Source organism: Sinohyriopsis cumingii, chromosome 2 (genome assembly GCF_028554795.1).
Source record: "Sinohyriopsis cumingii isolate HCF-2022 chromosome 2, ASM2855479v2, whole genome shotgun sequence".
Taxonomy (NCBI): Eukaryota; Metazoa; Mollusca; class Bivalvia; order Unionida; family Unionidae; genus Sinohyriopsis; species Sinohyriopsis cumingii.
The window spans coordinates 5,380,428-5,394,203 of record NC_142962.1 but is presented as its reverse complement, the minus strand read 5'-3'; the positions used below and the strand labels follow the sequence as shown (position 1 = coordinate 5,394,203).

The following is a 13,776-nucleotide window of genomic DNA, read 5'->3' as shown; positions in this document are numbered from 1 at the left end:
AAGCTACCAGTTCTGATTCATTCTTTGTTGTTCAATTAATTGCTGTTTCTGCTGCAATAGCAAAGGGGCATTTGTTGTGATCCTTCATTGTTGGCATTTCATGGCAAATTAAAAAACACAGGCGTCATTCATCAAGGCAAGCTAGCTACAGTCTTCAAGGGAGTAAAAAAAATTTTGTTGTTGCCAGGGTCTCATTATTACACGTTTATATTTCCTCCACCCCAGAAACCTAAGATACTCCAGGAGCTGACCAAAAGTTCAAATTGAAAAACAACATGATTCAAAATGTCCAACGTCTGGATATCAGCAGGTTTCCCATCAACAAAAAGGGAATTTGCAAAATATTTACATTTTTTACAATACCTTAAACTAAATAAATGTGATATTCATACATGTGTACAAGTGAATAAAAGACAATGAAAATGTGTGTCCACATTTTTCCTAGGTACAGTAATTTGGGGTAAGTTGTCTCCACTTGTACATTAGAATTCACCTCACTTTCATTTTCTCAGAAATGAAAGCATTCTCCAGGTGAGTCAAAGAATCTAAACGTGTGTTACTATTCATTGTTTAAATTCACATGTTCTTGTATCTGAAAACAGTAGCAATTATTAACCATTGATAAAAACAGTAGCAAATTAACCATGGATAAAATACTTAACACATCCCGAAGATGGCAAAGGGGTTAATCCCTGTTTATAACTCTTTAGGTTAATGCTAAAGCATTAGCCCAAAAGTTGTAATCCTTTCAAGTTGGCAATCAGTTCTATTAAAATTACATATCCAGTTATTGCAATGTTACAAAATTGTTATACGTTGTGCTGATTTTGGTCCAAAAGTTGACATACTTTTGCAGTGTAACTTGTTTACAGTCCATAAGAATGAAGGTGCCAAAGTTAATATATTAAGGTATTACTTTTGCTTTTGGTGACAAGTTGGACCTACTTGATTGAAAATTCATTGTCAGAAAAGGTACATTAATAAAAAAATTTAAATATCTATAAAAATAAATGTCGCACTTTCTAAAAATGTATGTATTGAGCACATATTTGGCAAATTAAGAGGTTCAGATACAATTTGAACATTTTCTTGTTCCTCTATTCACCTTACAGTGTACACTAAAATTATAATAAAGCCAGAAACACAAGATTTAGTTTTATGTTTTGCATGAATACCCATAATTCCATGCAAGAAGTTATCATGTGAGTACAAGGTGTGGTGCTAAAATACACCTGTTTTTGGCTATAGGTCCAATGTTATTTTCAAAAGCTAGAGTTGTCCCCCCTTGCTCAAGAATAGATAATATAGGGATTAATCATGAAATCATTACAATTTGTCTACATCATTGTTGATTTCAGCAAAAAATATGTGTTAATTGCAGACATTTAAGAAACCTGCAGTTAATTGCTAGGTTATTATTTGGATTGTTAAATAGAATATTCCAAGTCAGATGGCTTCATATAATAAAAATGACACCTTCCTCTGCCAGAAATGACATATTCATTTCATGCTAATTCCTGTTGATATTTTATAGGAAGCTTGCAATGGCTGCTGCTTTAATTTCTGTAGGAACAGATAGACCATTTTAATTTTTGTGTGTTTATGTGTGTGTGCAGGTTTAACATTCCAACTGAAAAACTTGAAAGCAATTGTCTTGTTCATATTTGCGAAAAAATACCTTACTCTTACCTCATTTTCCTTTTAATTAGAAAAAAAGATACCAATTTTTTAAAAAAATGCCCCCTCCCCCCAATGAAATGGTTATTTCCATACCAAATGTATGCAGTTGGCCTTATTTCTTCAGAATCAAAGAACTCTGTCAAAGGTTTAACAAGAGCCAAGCTTTTGCTAAACAATATAGAGGTTGGTCTGTGACCTCCTCCATGTTGTGACCCTTGGTAGCTACATCTAGCTATGAGGATCGTACCCCTTCTTGGCCCCCTAAGCCATCCACTTTGGATGCTAAAGCAGCACAAGAGGGTATTTCTGTGGTGTCCTGGGATTTCATTCTACTGAAAACACTGGAATCCTTAGAACCAAAGGTTAGGACACTAGTAACTCTAGCCTCGCATGCTGACCCCATTTCTGCAGCCTCATTTAGCCTAATAAAGGAGGAATTACTGTTGACAATGGCTCTACATCGCTTCTTGGAAGATGGAAAAAAGTTCTACCAGTGTGTTGTCCTTGTCCATTGCCTTATCACTACTTCCATGGTTTGACAAGAGCACAGTAAGAATCTTCTGAGGGCTGCCCCACCACCACCACCCATGAAGGGAAGTCATCCTGCCTGTCCTTAGGTCACATCAGCTAAAGTCTTTAAAAACTGCAAGGCCCAGTCAAGAAAGCAACCATAATTCAGAAGCCAGGCCCTAAAAAGGTGTGCTGCAAAGGCCAAGGGAAGAAGTTCTAAGTCCCTTTCCCCATTCCTATGGAGAAGAGTGGGCAGCCCTGTGGACTTGCTCCCTCTGTAGCAGAGCATGCCTCTTTCCTTTGGTTCCCATTGGAGCTAGACTAAACCACATTTCACAGGTTTGGTCAGACACAATGGTCGATTTCTGGGTCCTTTCTGCCGAAGGGAGAATTGCTGGATTCGTTTCCAAGATTTCCCTCGGGTAAGGTCCCCCATTTGATTTTGCCAGTTAAATTGGTGCACATCAAGGTACTGGTTTGTCAAATTGGTGCACTTAAAGGTTCATTCCCTTCTACAGAAGGGTGCAGTAGGGATGGTATTAAGAGAACAATTTTCTACTCCATGATTTTGCTGGTTCTGAAGAAGGGGGAAAGTACCACCTAATCATAGATGTTTCTGTCGTAAACAAATTTCCACTGGAGGAACCAATGAAGATGGAGAACACAGCCTTTTTTGGGAATACCACAAGACCTAGTGATTGGGCAGTCTCCATCAGTCATCAGGATGTGTGCCTCCACATCCCTATCCTTCTCTGGTTTTGCTTTGTTGGAGAGGTCTTCCAATTTTGAGCTCTGCTGTTCAGCCCAGCCTCTGCACAAAGAGCATGTAACAGAGTCATGGGAGTAGTTGCAGTCTATATAAGGTCATAAGGTATCCCAGTCCTCCAGTATTTCAAGGATTGGCAGTCTTGAGTCCCTTTTACTAGACTTTGTCTCGCTGTTGGTCCATAGTGACCAAGCTGGATCTTCTCCCAAACTTAGCGAAATTAGAGCTCAATCCATCTCAAGATTTTGTCTAATGTGGGGATGAATTTCTTCAAAAACAGAAGGTTAATTAGTGTCCCTTGATATTGCAGACAAGATCCTGTCCATATTTGAGTTGCTAAGAGAATAGACTGTTGTCAGCTCATCTTTTTGTCTCTGTGGGAGACCTTAAACTCCACCATAGACCTGATTCCCCTAGGCAGACTGTAATTGCATCCTCTCTGTTATCTCCTCTTAGCAGCATGGAAACCACACAGGGATCCCTTGAATGCTGTCATTTCACAGGGTCAGTATTTCCACCATCATTTGAATTGGTGGACAAATCAGGACCAGTTTCTTTCCCATGCATTCCCCTCAGCAGATTCAAGGTTGTGGCACTCTTCTAGAGCCAGCGGAACTGAATTTTCTGATCTCAGTCTCGTGAAGAATCAACCCTCCTCATCAGCAATTTGAAGTGAGTGCAGTGATCTTGGGCAGTGAGAGATGCATCCACCAAACAAGAGGTAGTTGCATGATGGTCTCCTCCATCAACGTGTTGATGGTAGCATACCTCAGGAAGCATGGAAGCACACATGCGTCTTCTCTCTTTGTGGAGGTTAGGAACCTCATTCTCTGGACAACCTAAGAAGAAATATTTCCTCAATGAAAGGAAGACTTGTTGCCATCAAGCTGAACAACAAGATCCAGCTGAACAACAAGATCCCCATTTATGTTTCCCCAGTTCCTGACCAGAGGACCCGGGCTGTGAATGCATTCCTCCTGAAGTGGGATGGTCTGTTTGCTTATGTCTTCCCATGCATCAGGATGATCCCACAGGTCCTATGCAAAGTTGAACACACCACGGCACAGCTCATAGTGGCCCCAGCAATCATGCTTCAGTAATCTTCTTGATCTGATGGTGCACTTACAACTGAGGATGGAACTCTTGTCACAACAAACAAGTACATCCTCCTACACAAAAGCCCACAGATTCTCCACCAGCACACATGGCTCATCTCAAATAATCTTTCCACAAAGAAAAGGTGTTGATCAAGTTGCCATATGTATCATTCAGTCCAGGAAGATTGAGTTTATGATTTGTTACAGGAAGACTACACATTGATGCCTTGCAGGCATAATACCAATATTTTATTCACTTTAGGTCCACTTTTAGGGGCCACAATCTGGACTTGAATTAAGAAAAGTGAATGATTACTTGGAGCTTTAGTAAATCAAAAAGTAATGGTCAGTGGCAGGGTCTATGTTTTGGATTTGCCCAAACTTGCATTTTTTGTGGTTAAAGCAGTATTAAGTTTTGAAAAGGTTGTAAGCTTAGTATGTGAATAAATCCACTGATGCAAATTAGAGTTGACAGGGCATAGCTGATGGTAAGAAGTGACTGAGAATAGAAGGATGCTCACCCCCACACACACTCCAGCTTATGGAAAGCTGATTCCCTGGGTCAGAGTCCCAACAACAGTGGTGAAACTGACACCTGTTTACTTCAGAATTTATTGGTTCAACCAAATATTTAGTAGGCAAGGAATGTTCACTTTTACTTTCCATTGCAAGTTATGATTAATAGAATGTAATTTTTGTTACACATTTTAAATTCGCAAATGATATAATGAAAATCTTAATGGTGTTACAACTCTATGGTCATAAACCGTAGCAGAGAAAAGCATTTTGTAATTCCAGCGAATAACCCAAATGATTCCACAGCATTAAATACATCTGCAGATTGATATTGAAACGAGAGCAATACTAGGAAATAGGAATCAGAATAATTACTCAACCCTGTCGTTATATACATCTCCGTGACTCTATTATGATTCTAAGTTGTAATTCATCTCTACATGACATATTTCACAATACATCTCCACATGACGTATGTCACACAACTCAAGCATCCAAACTGAAATTACCCCAACACTTGTAAACAAGTTCATTATTAAGATTGAAATTAAATTTGCACACAACATATTTATAGCTCCATCTAAAAATGGAATCCACACTCCTGGACCAAAAGTATAGATAACAATGGTCAGACTACATTATCTTCCTTATGACCTTAATAATGCAGTAGCAATGGGCTAGCTTTGTAGGTTCTGTTCTACATTTCACACTTAGCAAGTGCCTGCTCTTTCAGATTTTGTTTTTTGTTTTGTTGTTACCAGGTTCATATTTGTTTCACAACTATTAAAGCGACCTCATGGCAAATCTGAGCCATGGAGAGCACTAAATGTTACTGTTTCTTTAAATGTTTTGACAACAGCCATAAACTTAAAAAATTGCTTTATTTCCAGGTGATCAAGGCTGTTGAGAAACTTAATGCTGATCCAAAAGTACATGGGATTATTGTACAGGTAAGAGAAAGCATAGCAGCAACTTACTGAGCTGTGGCAATCATTTCACACACTGTATGTAACATGGAAATAACGTTTTGTTAAAAATCAAGTAGAAATGCCCAATGCCAACTATAAAGACATGAAAAATTAAAAACTCTTCTAAAGTTACTTCCAATGTACACAAAGATGATCTCCATATCTTGTCAAAAAAATAGAAGAAAAAAGTATAGATTAAACAAAAACCTATATTTTCAGTTGCTTAATTGATAAATGGATAGCGAGTCTTACAAAGTAACAAATCCAGCCTTAAAATGTTGCATTTGGTGATTAATTCATAATAAGTCCTATAACTGGGAAGAGATCCAACTTAATTTTTATCTCCACTGGAGGACTATTTGGTAATCCTGGCATTCATCTGTATGTCCACCTTTCCTTCCTTCTGTCCTCCATCTAGCACTTGTGAATGCAATTAGTTCTGCAGTTTTTGTTGAAATTATAGATAATATTGTTATCACCTGAAAATGTGGATATCAACAAATCAGTTTGCTTATGCAGATTTTGTTATTGCTCTTTTTGACTTGTTGCAGTGTATGACACAATAAATCTGCAGATTTTAATGGATTGCCATGAAACTTGATATTACAGTCATTACCTGCATATTGACAATTTGTTTTGCTCTCACAATTTCTAACATACTGCATTGTATGGCTCAGTCTTTTTGGCACAATTATTCTAGCAGTTTTTAATGTATGAAACTTGGTAAATATTATATTAATCACCTGAATGAAATTGATAATGATGCCTACACAGTAACATTTGTTCTACATCATAAACGTGGTCTAAACTTCGTTGATGGCTTGCATTAGGGCTAAGGAAGAAATTAATTTCAGGGTCTAAATGTATGAAGGCAAAGTTGCTATGACTGAAAAAAACACAGTTGTTTCTGCACAGTAGTATTACTTTTGTATCACACTATGTGGTTGGCTTGCATTTGGGGAAGCCTATTGTTTTTGGGAGCAGCAATTCAAAGGTCAAGGCTGTTGTGACTGAAAGAAGACAAGTGTTTTTTTTAATTTCCTGTTAAAATCTTTGTTCACGAGTTCGTGGAGAGCTTGCATGGTATGGCATATTCATTTTGAGGTCAGAATGTCAAAGATGAAAGTCACTGTTGTTTCAGGAAAAATGGGTTTTGTAGATTACCATTTTATTATAGAATAATATCCTCAGATGCGGAAGGTCATGGGTTTAATCCCTGGCCGAGTCATACCAAAGACTTACAAAAATGGTACTAACAGCTTCGTCGCTTGCGCTCAGCATTAAGAGGTTAGTGTTAGGACTAGTCAGTCTGGTGTCAGGATAATGTGACTGGGTAGGACATCATGCTACATGTCTGTGGCATGATGCCCTAGTGCTGGACATCACTATAAACTGTCACAGTGCAGACATCGTAGCAATATGACTGAAAAATTGTTAAAGCTATGTTAAAAAATCCAAATCACACACACACACACACACATTGCTCATATAGTAATAAAGAAACCTCCAGTAAGTTCTGTGGTCTAAAGGTAATGGTCATGGTAAGTCTGATCAGAAAATTGTGGCACTGCACCGTAAATTTTGTTCCAGACCACATACCTTGACCAAATGTACAGGTTATTGAAACTTGTCAACCATGTCCCTGCTTGGGCCCACATAAAGGACTGTTGAACATGGGATGTGTACGTAATATGATGTTCATTGTAATCTTGTTTTAATTTTTTCTTTTGATACATATAGCCAATCATAATACTTTTGGAGAACTAAAACTACCTCATGAATCTAGCCCTCCCAGCCTAAAATGATTTAGCTAGCAAGCTACAAGTCATCTGCCTACCTAGGTAGTAGTTAGAGTGATCTCCCTTTGTTACACGGCTTGGTGCTAAATCCAGTGATTACTTCAGTTACTACTTCTGCTTGTGCCAAGTAGCATGCTTTCTACAGACCGAGTGACCTTGCAATCCTCATACAAGCATTTTGTTTTCTACCTGAAAGCAAGTTGGAGAATTGTTCTCCAGATTTAATTTTCAAACTTTTCTTTTCTTTCTGTTTTCAAGAACAAAGTGTTTGGCTTTTTTCTGTATTGATTTGCCTTTTGCACACACTTAAGTGCCATTGGCATGAACCTGCATGAGACATGATTGCATCCCCTCACATTGTTACAGGTGTATTTAAATAGGTGCAAGTCTGGTGTGTGATACAGAAAATTCGTATAGTATATCTAATATTGCTGTATAATTTTTGTCATTTTCTATGTTATCTCGTCTTGGCATTGTGTCCACTTCGTAGTTAATATATGCAACTCTACTGATTTTACCTGTATAGTCCATCTTTTGACCTTGCTACAGGTAACATTCTGTTACAAATGATATTAGAGTGTCCACTTCATAAGTATCGGGGCCCCAAGTGGCCGAGTGGTCTAAAGCGTCCGCCGTTACGGATCACTGCCATCTCACCTCTGTCTGCGCCGGTTCGAGTCTCAGATTCAGCCAATGTAGATATGTGAGAAAGCATGCCAGTAGCTTCTCGTGGGTCGGTGGTTCTTTCCGGGGTTTTCCCGGGTTCTTCCTTTCGCAGTTGAATATGTACAGGTAAGTTTTCTATGCATACTTTATTCACATCATCTACTTTATAGTTACTATAAACTATGCTTCGGTGATCTTACCTGTTTCGGCATTCAATTGGACTTTTCTACAGGTAATTTTTGTTATAATTTGAGATGTTACTCTATTGTCATGTAATAGTGACTCTCTGATTCTGCCTGTCAGGACAGCCCATATGCATCCCTTCAGGTAATTGTCATAGTGTGTATATTTGCACATACACTCCATAAAGTTCATAAGCAATGTGCTTGCTGTGCTACACCTGTATATAATGTCTGCTCTATTTTGTATTAAAGATTTAGACCATGGGCCAGACTGACAACTACCCTTCATGTGTAGCTTACTCTGTTTGACAATCAGCGTATACAGGACAGACTTGCATATTATGGACAGAGGTCAATGGGTGGCAAAATTATCGATATTCAAAGGGAAGGTGCAAATGTGCACCTCGAGGGATGAGGACGCCATTAGTTTGCACTCTAGGGTTTGACAACAATTCACTTACTGGGTAGTAAGATAGAGAGCAAACAAACAGTCTCAGTTACCATCAGAATTATGGACTGGCTATGTGGATAATTATCCTGTATCCCATCCCTGTCTTAAGAACTTGACAACATCATGTCAATGAAGATGGCCTTGTTCTGTCATGACTGGACTCTACCGGATACCTCTGAATGTAATGGATCATGACCATAATCAATCATACTTTATCAGCCACCAGAAAAAGGATGATCTTTGCCCATTTTCACAAGCCTAGTGGTTAGAGTGTCCGCCTCGGATATGGGAGGTTGTGGGTTCAATCCCTGGCCAAGTCATACCAAAGACTTATAAAAATGGTACTAACAGCTGCCTCACTTGGCACTCAGCATTAAGAGGTTAGTATTAAGACTGGTCGGCCTGGTGTCAGGATAATGTGACTGGGTGGGACATCATGCTACATGTCTGTGGCATAATGCCCCAGCACTAGACATCACTATAAACTGCCTCACTGCTGACATCGTAGCAATATGACTGAAAAATTGTTAAAGCTACATTAAAAATCCAAATCACGCACACTCACAAACCTAGATTATACAAGTACTCTTGAATCAGTCTTGCCTGCATAGTGCTGATTGGCACTCCCTTTGATGACCAGCTTCGTGCTTCAGTATCCAAGAGATGTCGCTTCACTTGTTCTCAAGCCTTTGCCACTCAGTGGGAGGCTGTACTTATCAACAGCTTGGAAGTCACCATTTCTAACTCTGGACTTTGAATGAGTCAGTTAACCATTTACCTCAACATTCTTCTCCAAGTACTTTGCAGGTGGCACAACAACTGTTGGTTTCAGCACTTTTATCTAAAGGTGACAAAACGTGTTCACAAGTCCCCTTGTCATTATTAGATATTACTTGATGAGAGAAGACTCGGTCTTGCAGGCTTTGAGTGAAGAAGTTTTCCTTCTGCTACCAGAATTTTGTCCTTTGCATCTACAACAGCTGCCTTGTCTAAAGTCCTGGCATTAGTTGATTATTAACTTAAAAGAAAGGATCTACTATCAGATTACTTCCACAGTATGGCAGACTTACTGACATCCTGGACTGCTTATATTGTCAATTACAAGATCCCAGCATTAACCAACTCTTTTTCTCAAAAAAGATGCCTTCCCATGAACTTTAGTCTGTGGTTTTTCAAGTCCACCACACCAGTTTTCCATATGGATGTCTCAGCAGTCAGATGAGGTATCACAGCTTTGGAGATTGTAAAGGCATCTTCTGTACACATGGATTATAAGTTTTTAATGACACATAGTGGTCATGGGCTTTACGTTGGATCTTGTAATTATGATGATCTTTCAGTTGGTGGAACACGGCATATCTTATCTTCTCCCACTCTGAATCCCACAGGACATGCAATTAGAGTATGTTTCCAGAATGGCCCATATCTTAAACAGAGCTGCCAGATGTTTTTGGGCCAATGCTTAACACAGCCGTGAACCTAACAAGGCAATGTAGTGCTCTCTACTCTACCTTTTATTAGACTATCATAAGGCCAAGCTCTGCTTGCAACCTTTATCATCTAGTCTCCTTTTCAATGTTTAGGATGATGAAAATCCTCAAAGAGGCCACCATGGAGACCAATTTTCATTATTCACAGTCTCAGCTACAATGAAGGGAATTTTAAGGCAATCAACAAAGAGATTGCCATAATAGGCTCTAAATGCCATTCTGGATGGAGACTATGCAATCAAAGAGGACTTGGAAGATGTGTACCTTTATGTCCCCATTGACACAGTTTCCAGTAAGCTCCTGCAATTTGCTTACAGTGAACACAGTCTGCCAGTTGGATTCAGCATCAATCACTGGGTTTCTCATGAGTGATGGACCTGGAATTGGCCATTGTCCAGACTAACTCCATGGTGGCAACATCAACTACCTGGACTACATTCTACAAAAACATGAGGTTAGTTATATTTTGGAGCAAGACATGATATCCCTTATTACTTTCCTTCTCAACCTTGGTTTCCTTGTCAGCAAGGACAAATCTGACCTGATACCATTTCAACATTTTGTTCATTTAGGTATGGAGTTAAGCACTGAGTAAAGAAAGTATGACTCCCTCAGGAATGAGCATTGAAAATCAGTACTTATATGGGATGATCTACCTGCCCAAGAATTTCTTTGGCTGCTGGGTTTGCTCAATATGGGATCCAGCTTAGCCCTAGGTTGCCTATCTATGCATCCATTACAAATGATTCTGTTGTCCAGGAGGCAGAGATATTGTCTAGTTTACCAACTTTTTTACACTAATATTAGGTTCCATTGCAGATGACTGGGCAACCTTACTCGGCTTACCTCAATGTATACCTCCGCAGTATGACCTCCAGAATTACAATCTGTTCAGCTATGTAAGCACATGGTTTCTAGATCATTCAGCCACATTGTTTCCAATCTTGATCTAAAAGATTGGCTGTGAATTTAACTCCTTCTCAGTTGTTTTTTTAAGCATGTAAATATATCCTTCACATTATTTTTATTTTCAAATTCATGTAGTTTGCATACAGAATTATAGTAATTGGTTTCACATTCTAATGTTAAGTGTTTACAAAGTATAAGCAGAAAAAATATTGACAATTTTTGCAGTTAAAAATGTTAGTTCTACCTAACAGTTTTCCCAGTTTATGTGTGTGTCCATGCTATTTTTTCATTATACGGTGCTGAACTTCAACTATCTTTTGTAAATTGAATTCTTGTCTATCTTTTCCAGCTTCCTTTGGACTCCATCAATGAAATAGATGCTCACTTAGTGACCAATACCATATGTCCTGAAAAAGATGTGGATGGGTATGTACATTTATCTCACCTAAGATGTATCTTTAGTTTGCTGCACTGTTGACTCACAACCACAATGACACTTGCATACTTGTGATTATCACTTTAACTTATAGTTTTCAATGTCATCCAGGGTATCCTAAATTTATGAACTTTGTGTAGACATTTATTGCTGCAATAGTCCCCTCTCCTACGCCACCTTCCCAATGGAAATTAAAATTGTTCACTTTTTTTCAGAGACAGCATACACATGCATTTACACACACAAAGATACAAAACCCACTTTTACATATTTTTGAAAAACAGAATCCTTATTTCATTATTTTGTTCAAAACGCCACTTTTAATGTCAGTATACTTGCTTTATAAGTGCTGCAAGCACAGATATGTATTTGGATGTTATTGATCAAGAAGAATTTGTCTGAAATCCAAGCTAAACTGCAAAGCTAGATGCCAAACTGACCCAGAAAACACAAATTTTATGTCTGTTAACACCCACAACAATATCAACAACAGCCAGGTACACAACTGACCCAGAAAACACTAACTGTACTGTATATAAACCAGATACACAAGCCAGGTACACAACTGACCCAGAAAACACTAATTGTACTATCCATAAGCCAGATACACAAACCAGATACACAACTAACCCAGAAAAACACTAATTGTACTGTCCATAAACCAGATACACAAGCCAGGTACACAGCTGACCCAGAAAACACTAATTGTACTGTCTATAAACCAGATACACAAACCAGATACACAGCTAACCCAGAAAACACTAATTGTACTGTCCATAAACCAGATACACAAGCCAGATACACAACTAACCCTGAAAACACTAATTGTACTGACCGTAAACCAGATACACAAGCCATGTACACAGCTGACACAGAAAACACTAATTGTACTGTCTATAAACCAGATACACAAGCCAGATACACAACTGACCCTGAAAACACTAATTGTACTGTCCATAAACCAGATACACAAGACAGATACACAACTAACAAAGAAAACACTAATTGTACTGTCCGTAAACCAGATACACAAGCCAGATACACAACTAACCCTGAAAACACAAATTGTACTGTCCATAAACCACATACACAAGCCAGATACACAACTGACCCAGAAAACACTAATTGTACTGTCTTTAAACCAGATACGCAAGCTAGGTACACAACTGACCCAGAAAACACTAATTGTACTATCCATAAACCAGATACACAAGTCAGGTACACAACTGACCCAGAATACACTAATTGTACTGTCCATAAACCACATACACAAGCCAGATACACAACTGACCCAGAAAACACTAATTGTACTGTCTATAAACCAGATATGCAAGCTAGGTACACATCTGACCCAGAAAACACTAATTGTGCTGTATATAAACCAGATACACAAGCCAGGTACACAACTGACCCAGAAAACACTAATTGTACTATCCATAAACCAGATACACAAGCCAGGTACACAACTGACCCAGAAAACACTAATTGTATTGTCTATAAACCAGATACACAAGTCAGGTACACAACTGACCTAGAAAACACTAATTGTACTGTCCATAAACCAGATACACAACTGACCCAGAAAACACTAATTGTACTGTCTATAAACCAGATACACAAGCCAGGTACACAATTGAGCCAGAAAACACTAATTGTACTATATATAAACCAGATACACAAGCCAGGTACACAACTGACCCAGAAAACACTAATTGTATTGTCCATAAACCAGATACACAAGCCAGATACACAACTAACAAAGAAAGCACTAATTGTACTGTACATAAACCAGATGCACAAGCCAGGTACACAACTGACCCAGAAAACACTAATTGTACTGTCCATAAACCAGATACACAAGCCAGGTACACAACTAACAAAGAAAGCACTAATTGTACTGTATATAAACCAGATACTCAAGCCAGGTACACAACTGACCCAGAAAACACTAATTGTACTGTCCATAAACCAGATACACAAGCCAGGTACACAGTTGACCCAGAAAACACAAATTGTACTGTCCATAAACCAGATACACAAGCCAGGTACACAACTGACCCTGAAAACACTAATTGTACTGTCCATAAACCAGATACACAAACCAAGTACAGAACTGACAAAGAAAACACTAATTGTACTGTATATAAACCAGATACACAAGCCAGATACACAGCTGACCCTGAAAACACTAATTGTACTGTCCATAAACCAGATACACAAGGCAGGTACAGAACTAACAAAGAAAACACTAATTGTACTGTATATAAACCAGATACACAAGCCAGGTACACAACTGACCCAGAAAA

At 38.6% G+C, this 13,776-nt stretch overlaps 1 protein-coding gene across 1 annotated transcript in view; it reads left to right on the top strand.

Annotated features, from left to right (window-relative positions):
• Positions 1-13,776, top strand: part of LOC149804273 (C-1-tetrahydrofolate synthase, cytoplasmic-like) — a 95,143-nt gene that overhangs the window by 14,476 nt on the left and 66,891 nt on the right. The window contains exons 4-5 of the mRNA XM_089938250.1: positions 5,460-5,519; positions 11,384-11,460. Of these exons, the coding sequence (XP_089794376.1) occupies positions 5,460-5,519; positions 11,384-11,460 (137 nt within the window). The remainder of the gene's footprint in view (positions 1-5,459; positions 5,520-11,383; positions 11,461-13,776) is intronic.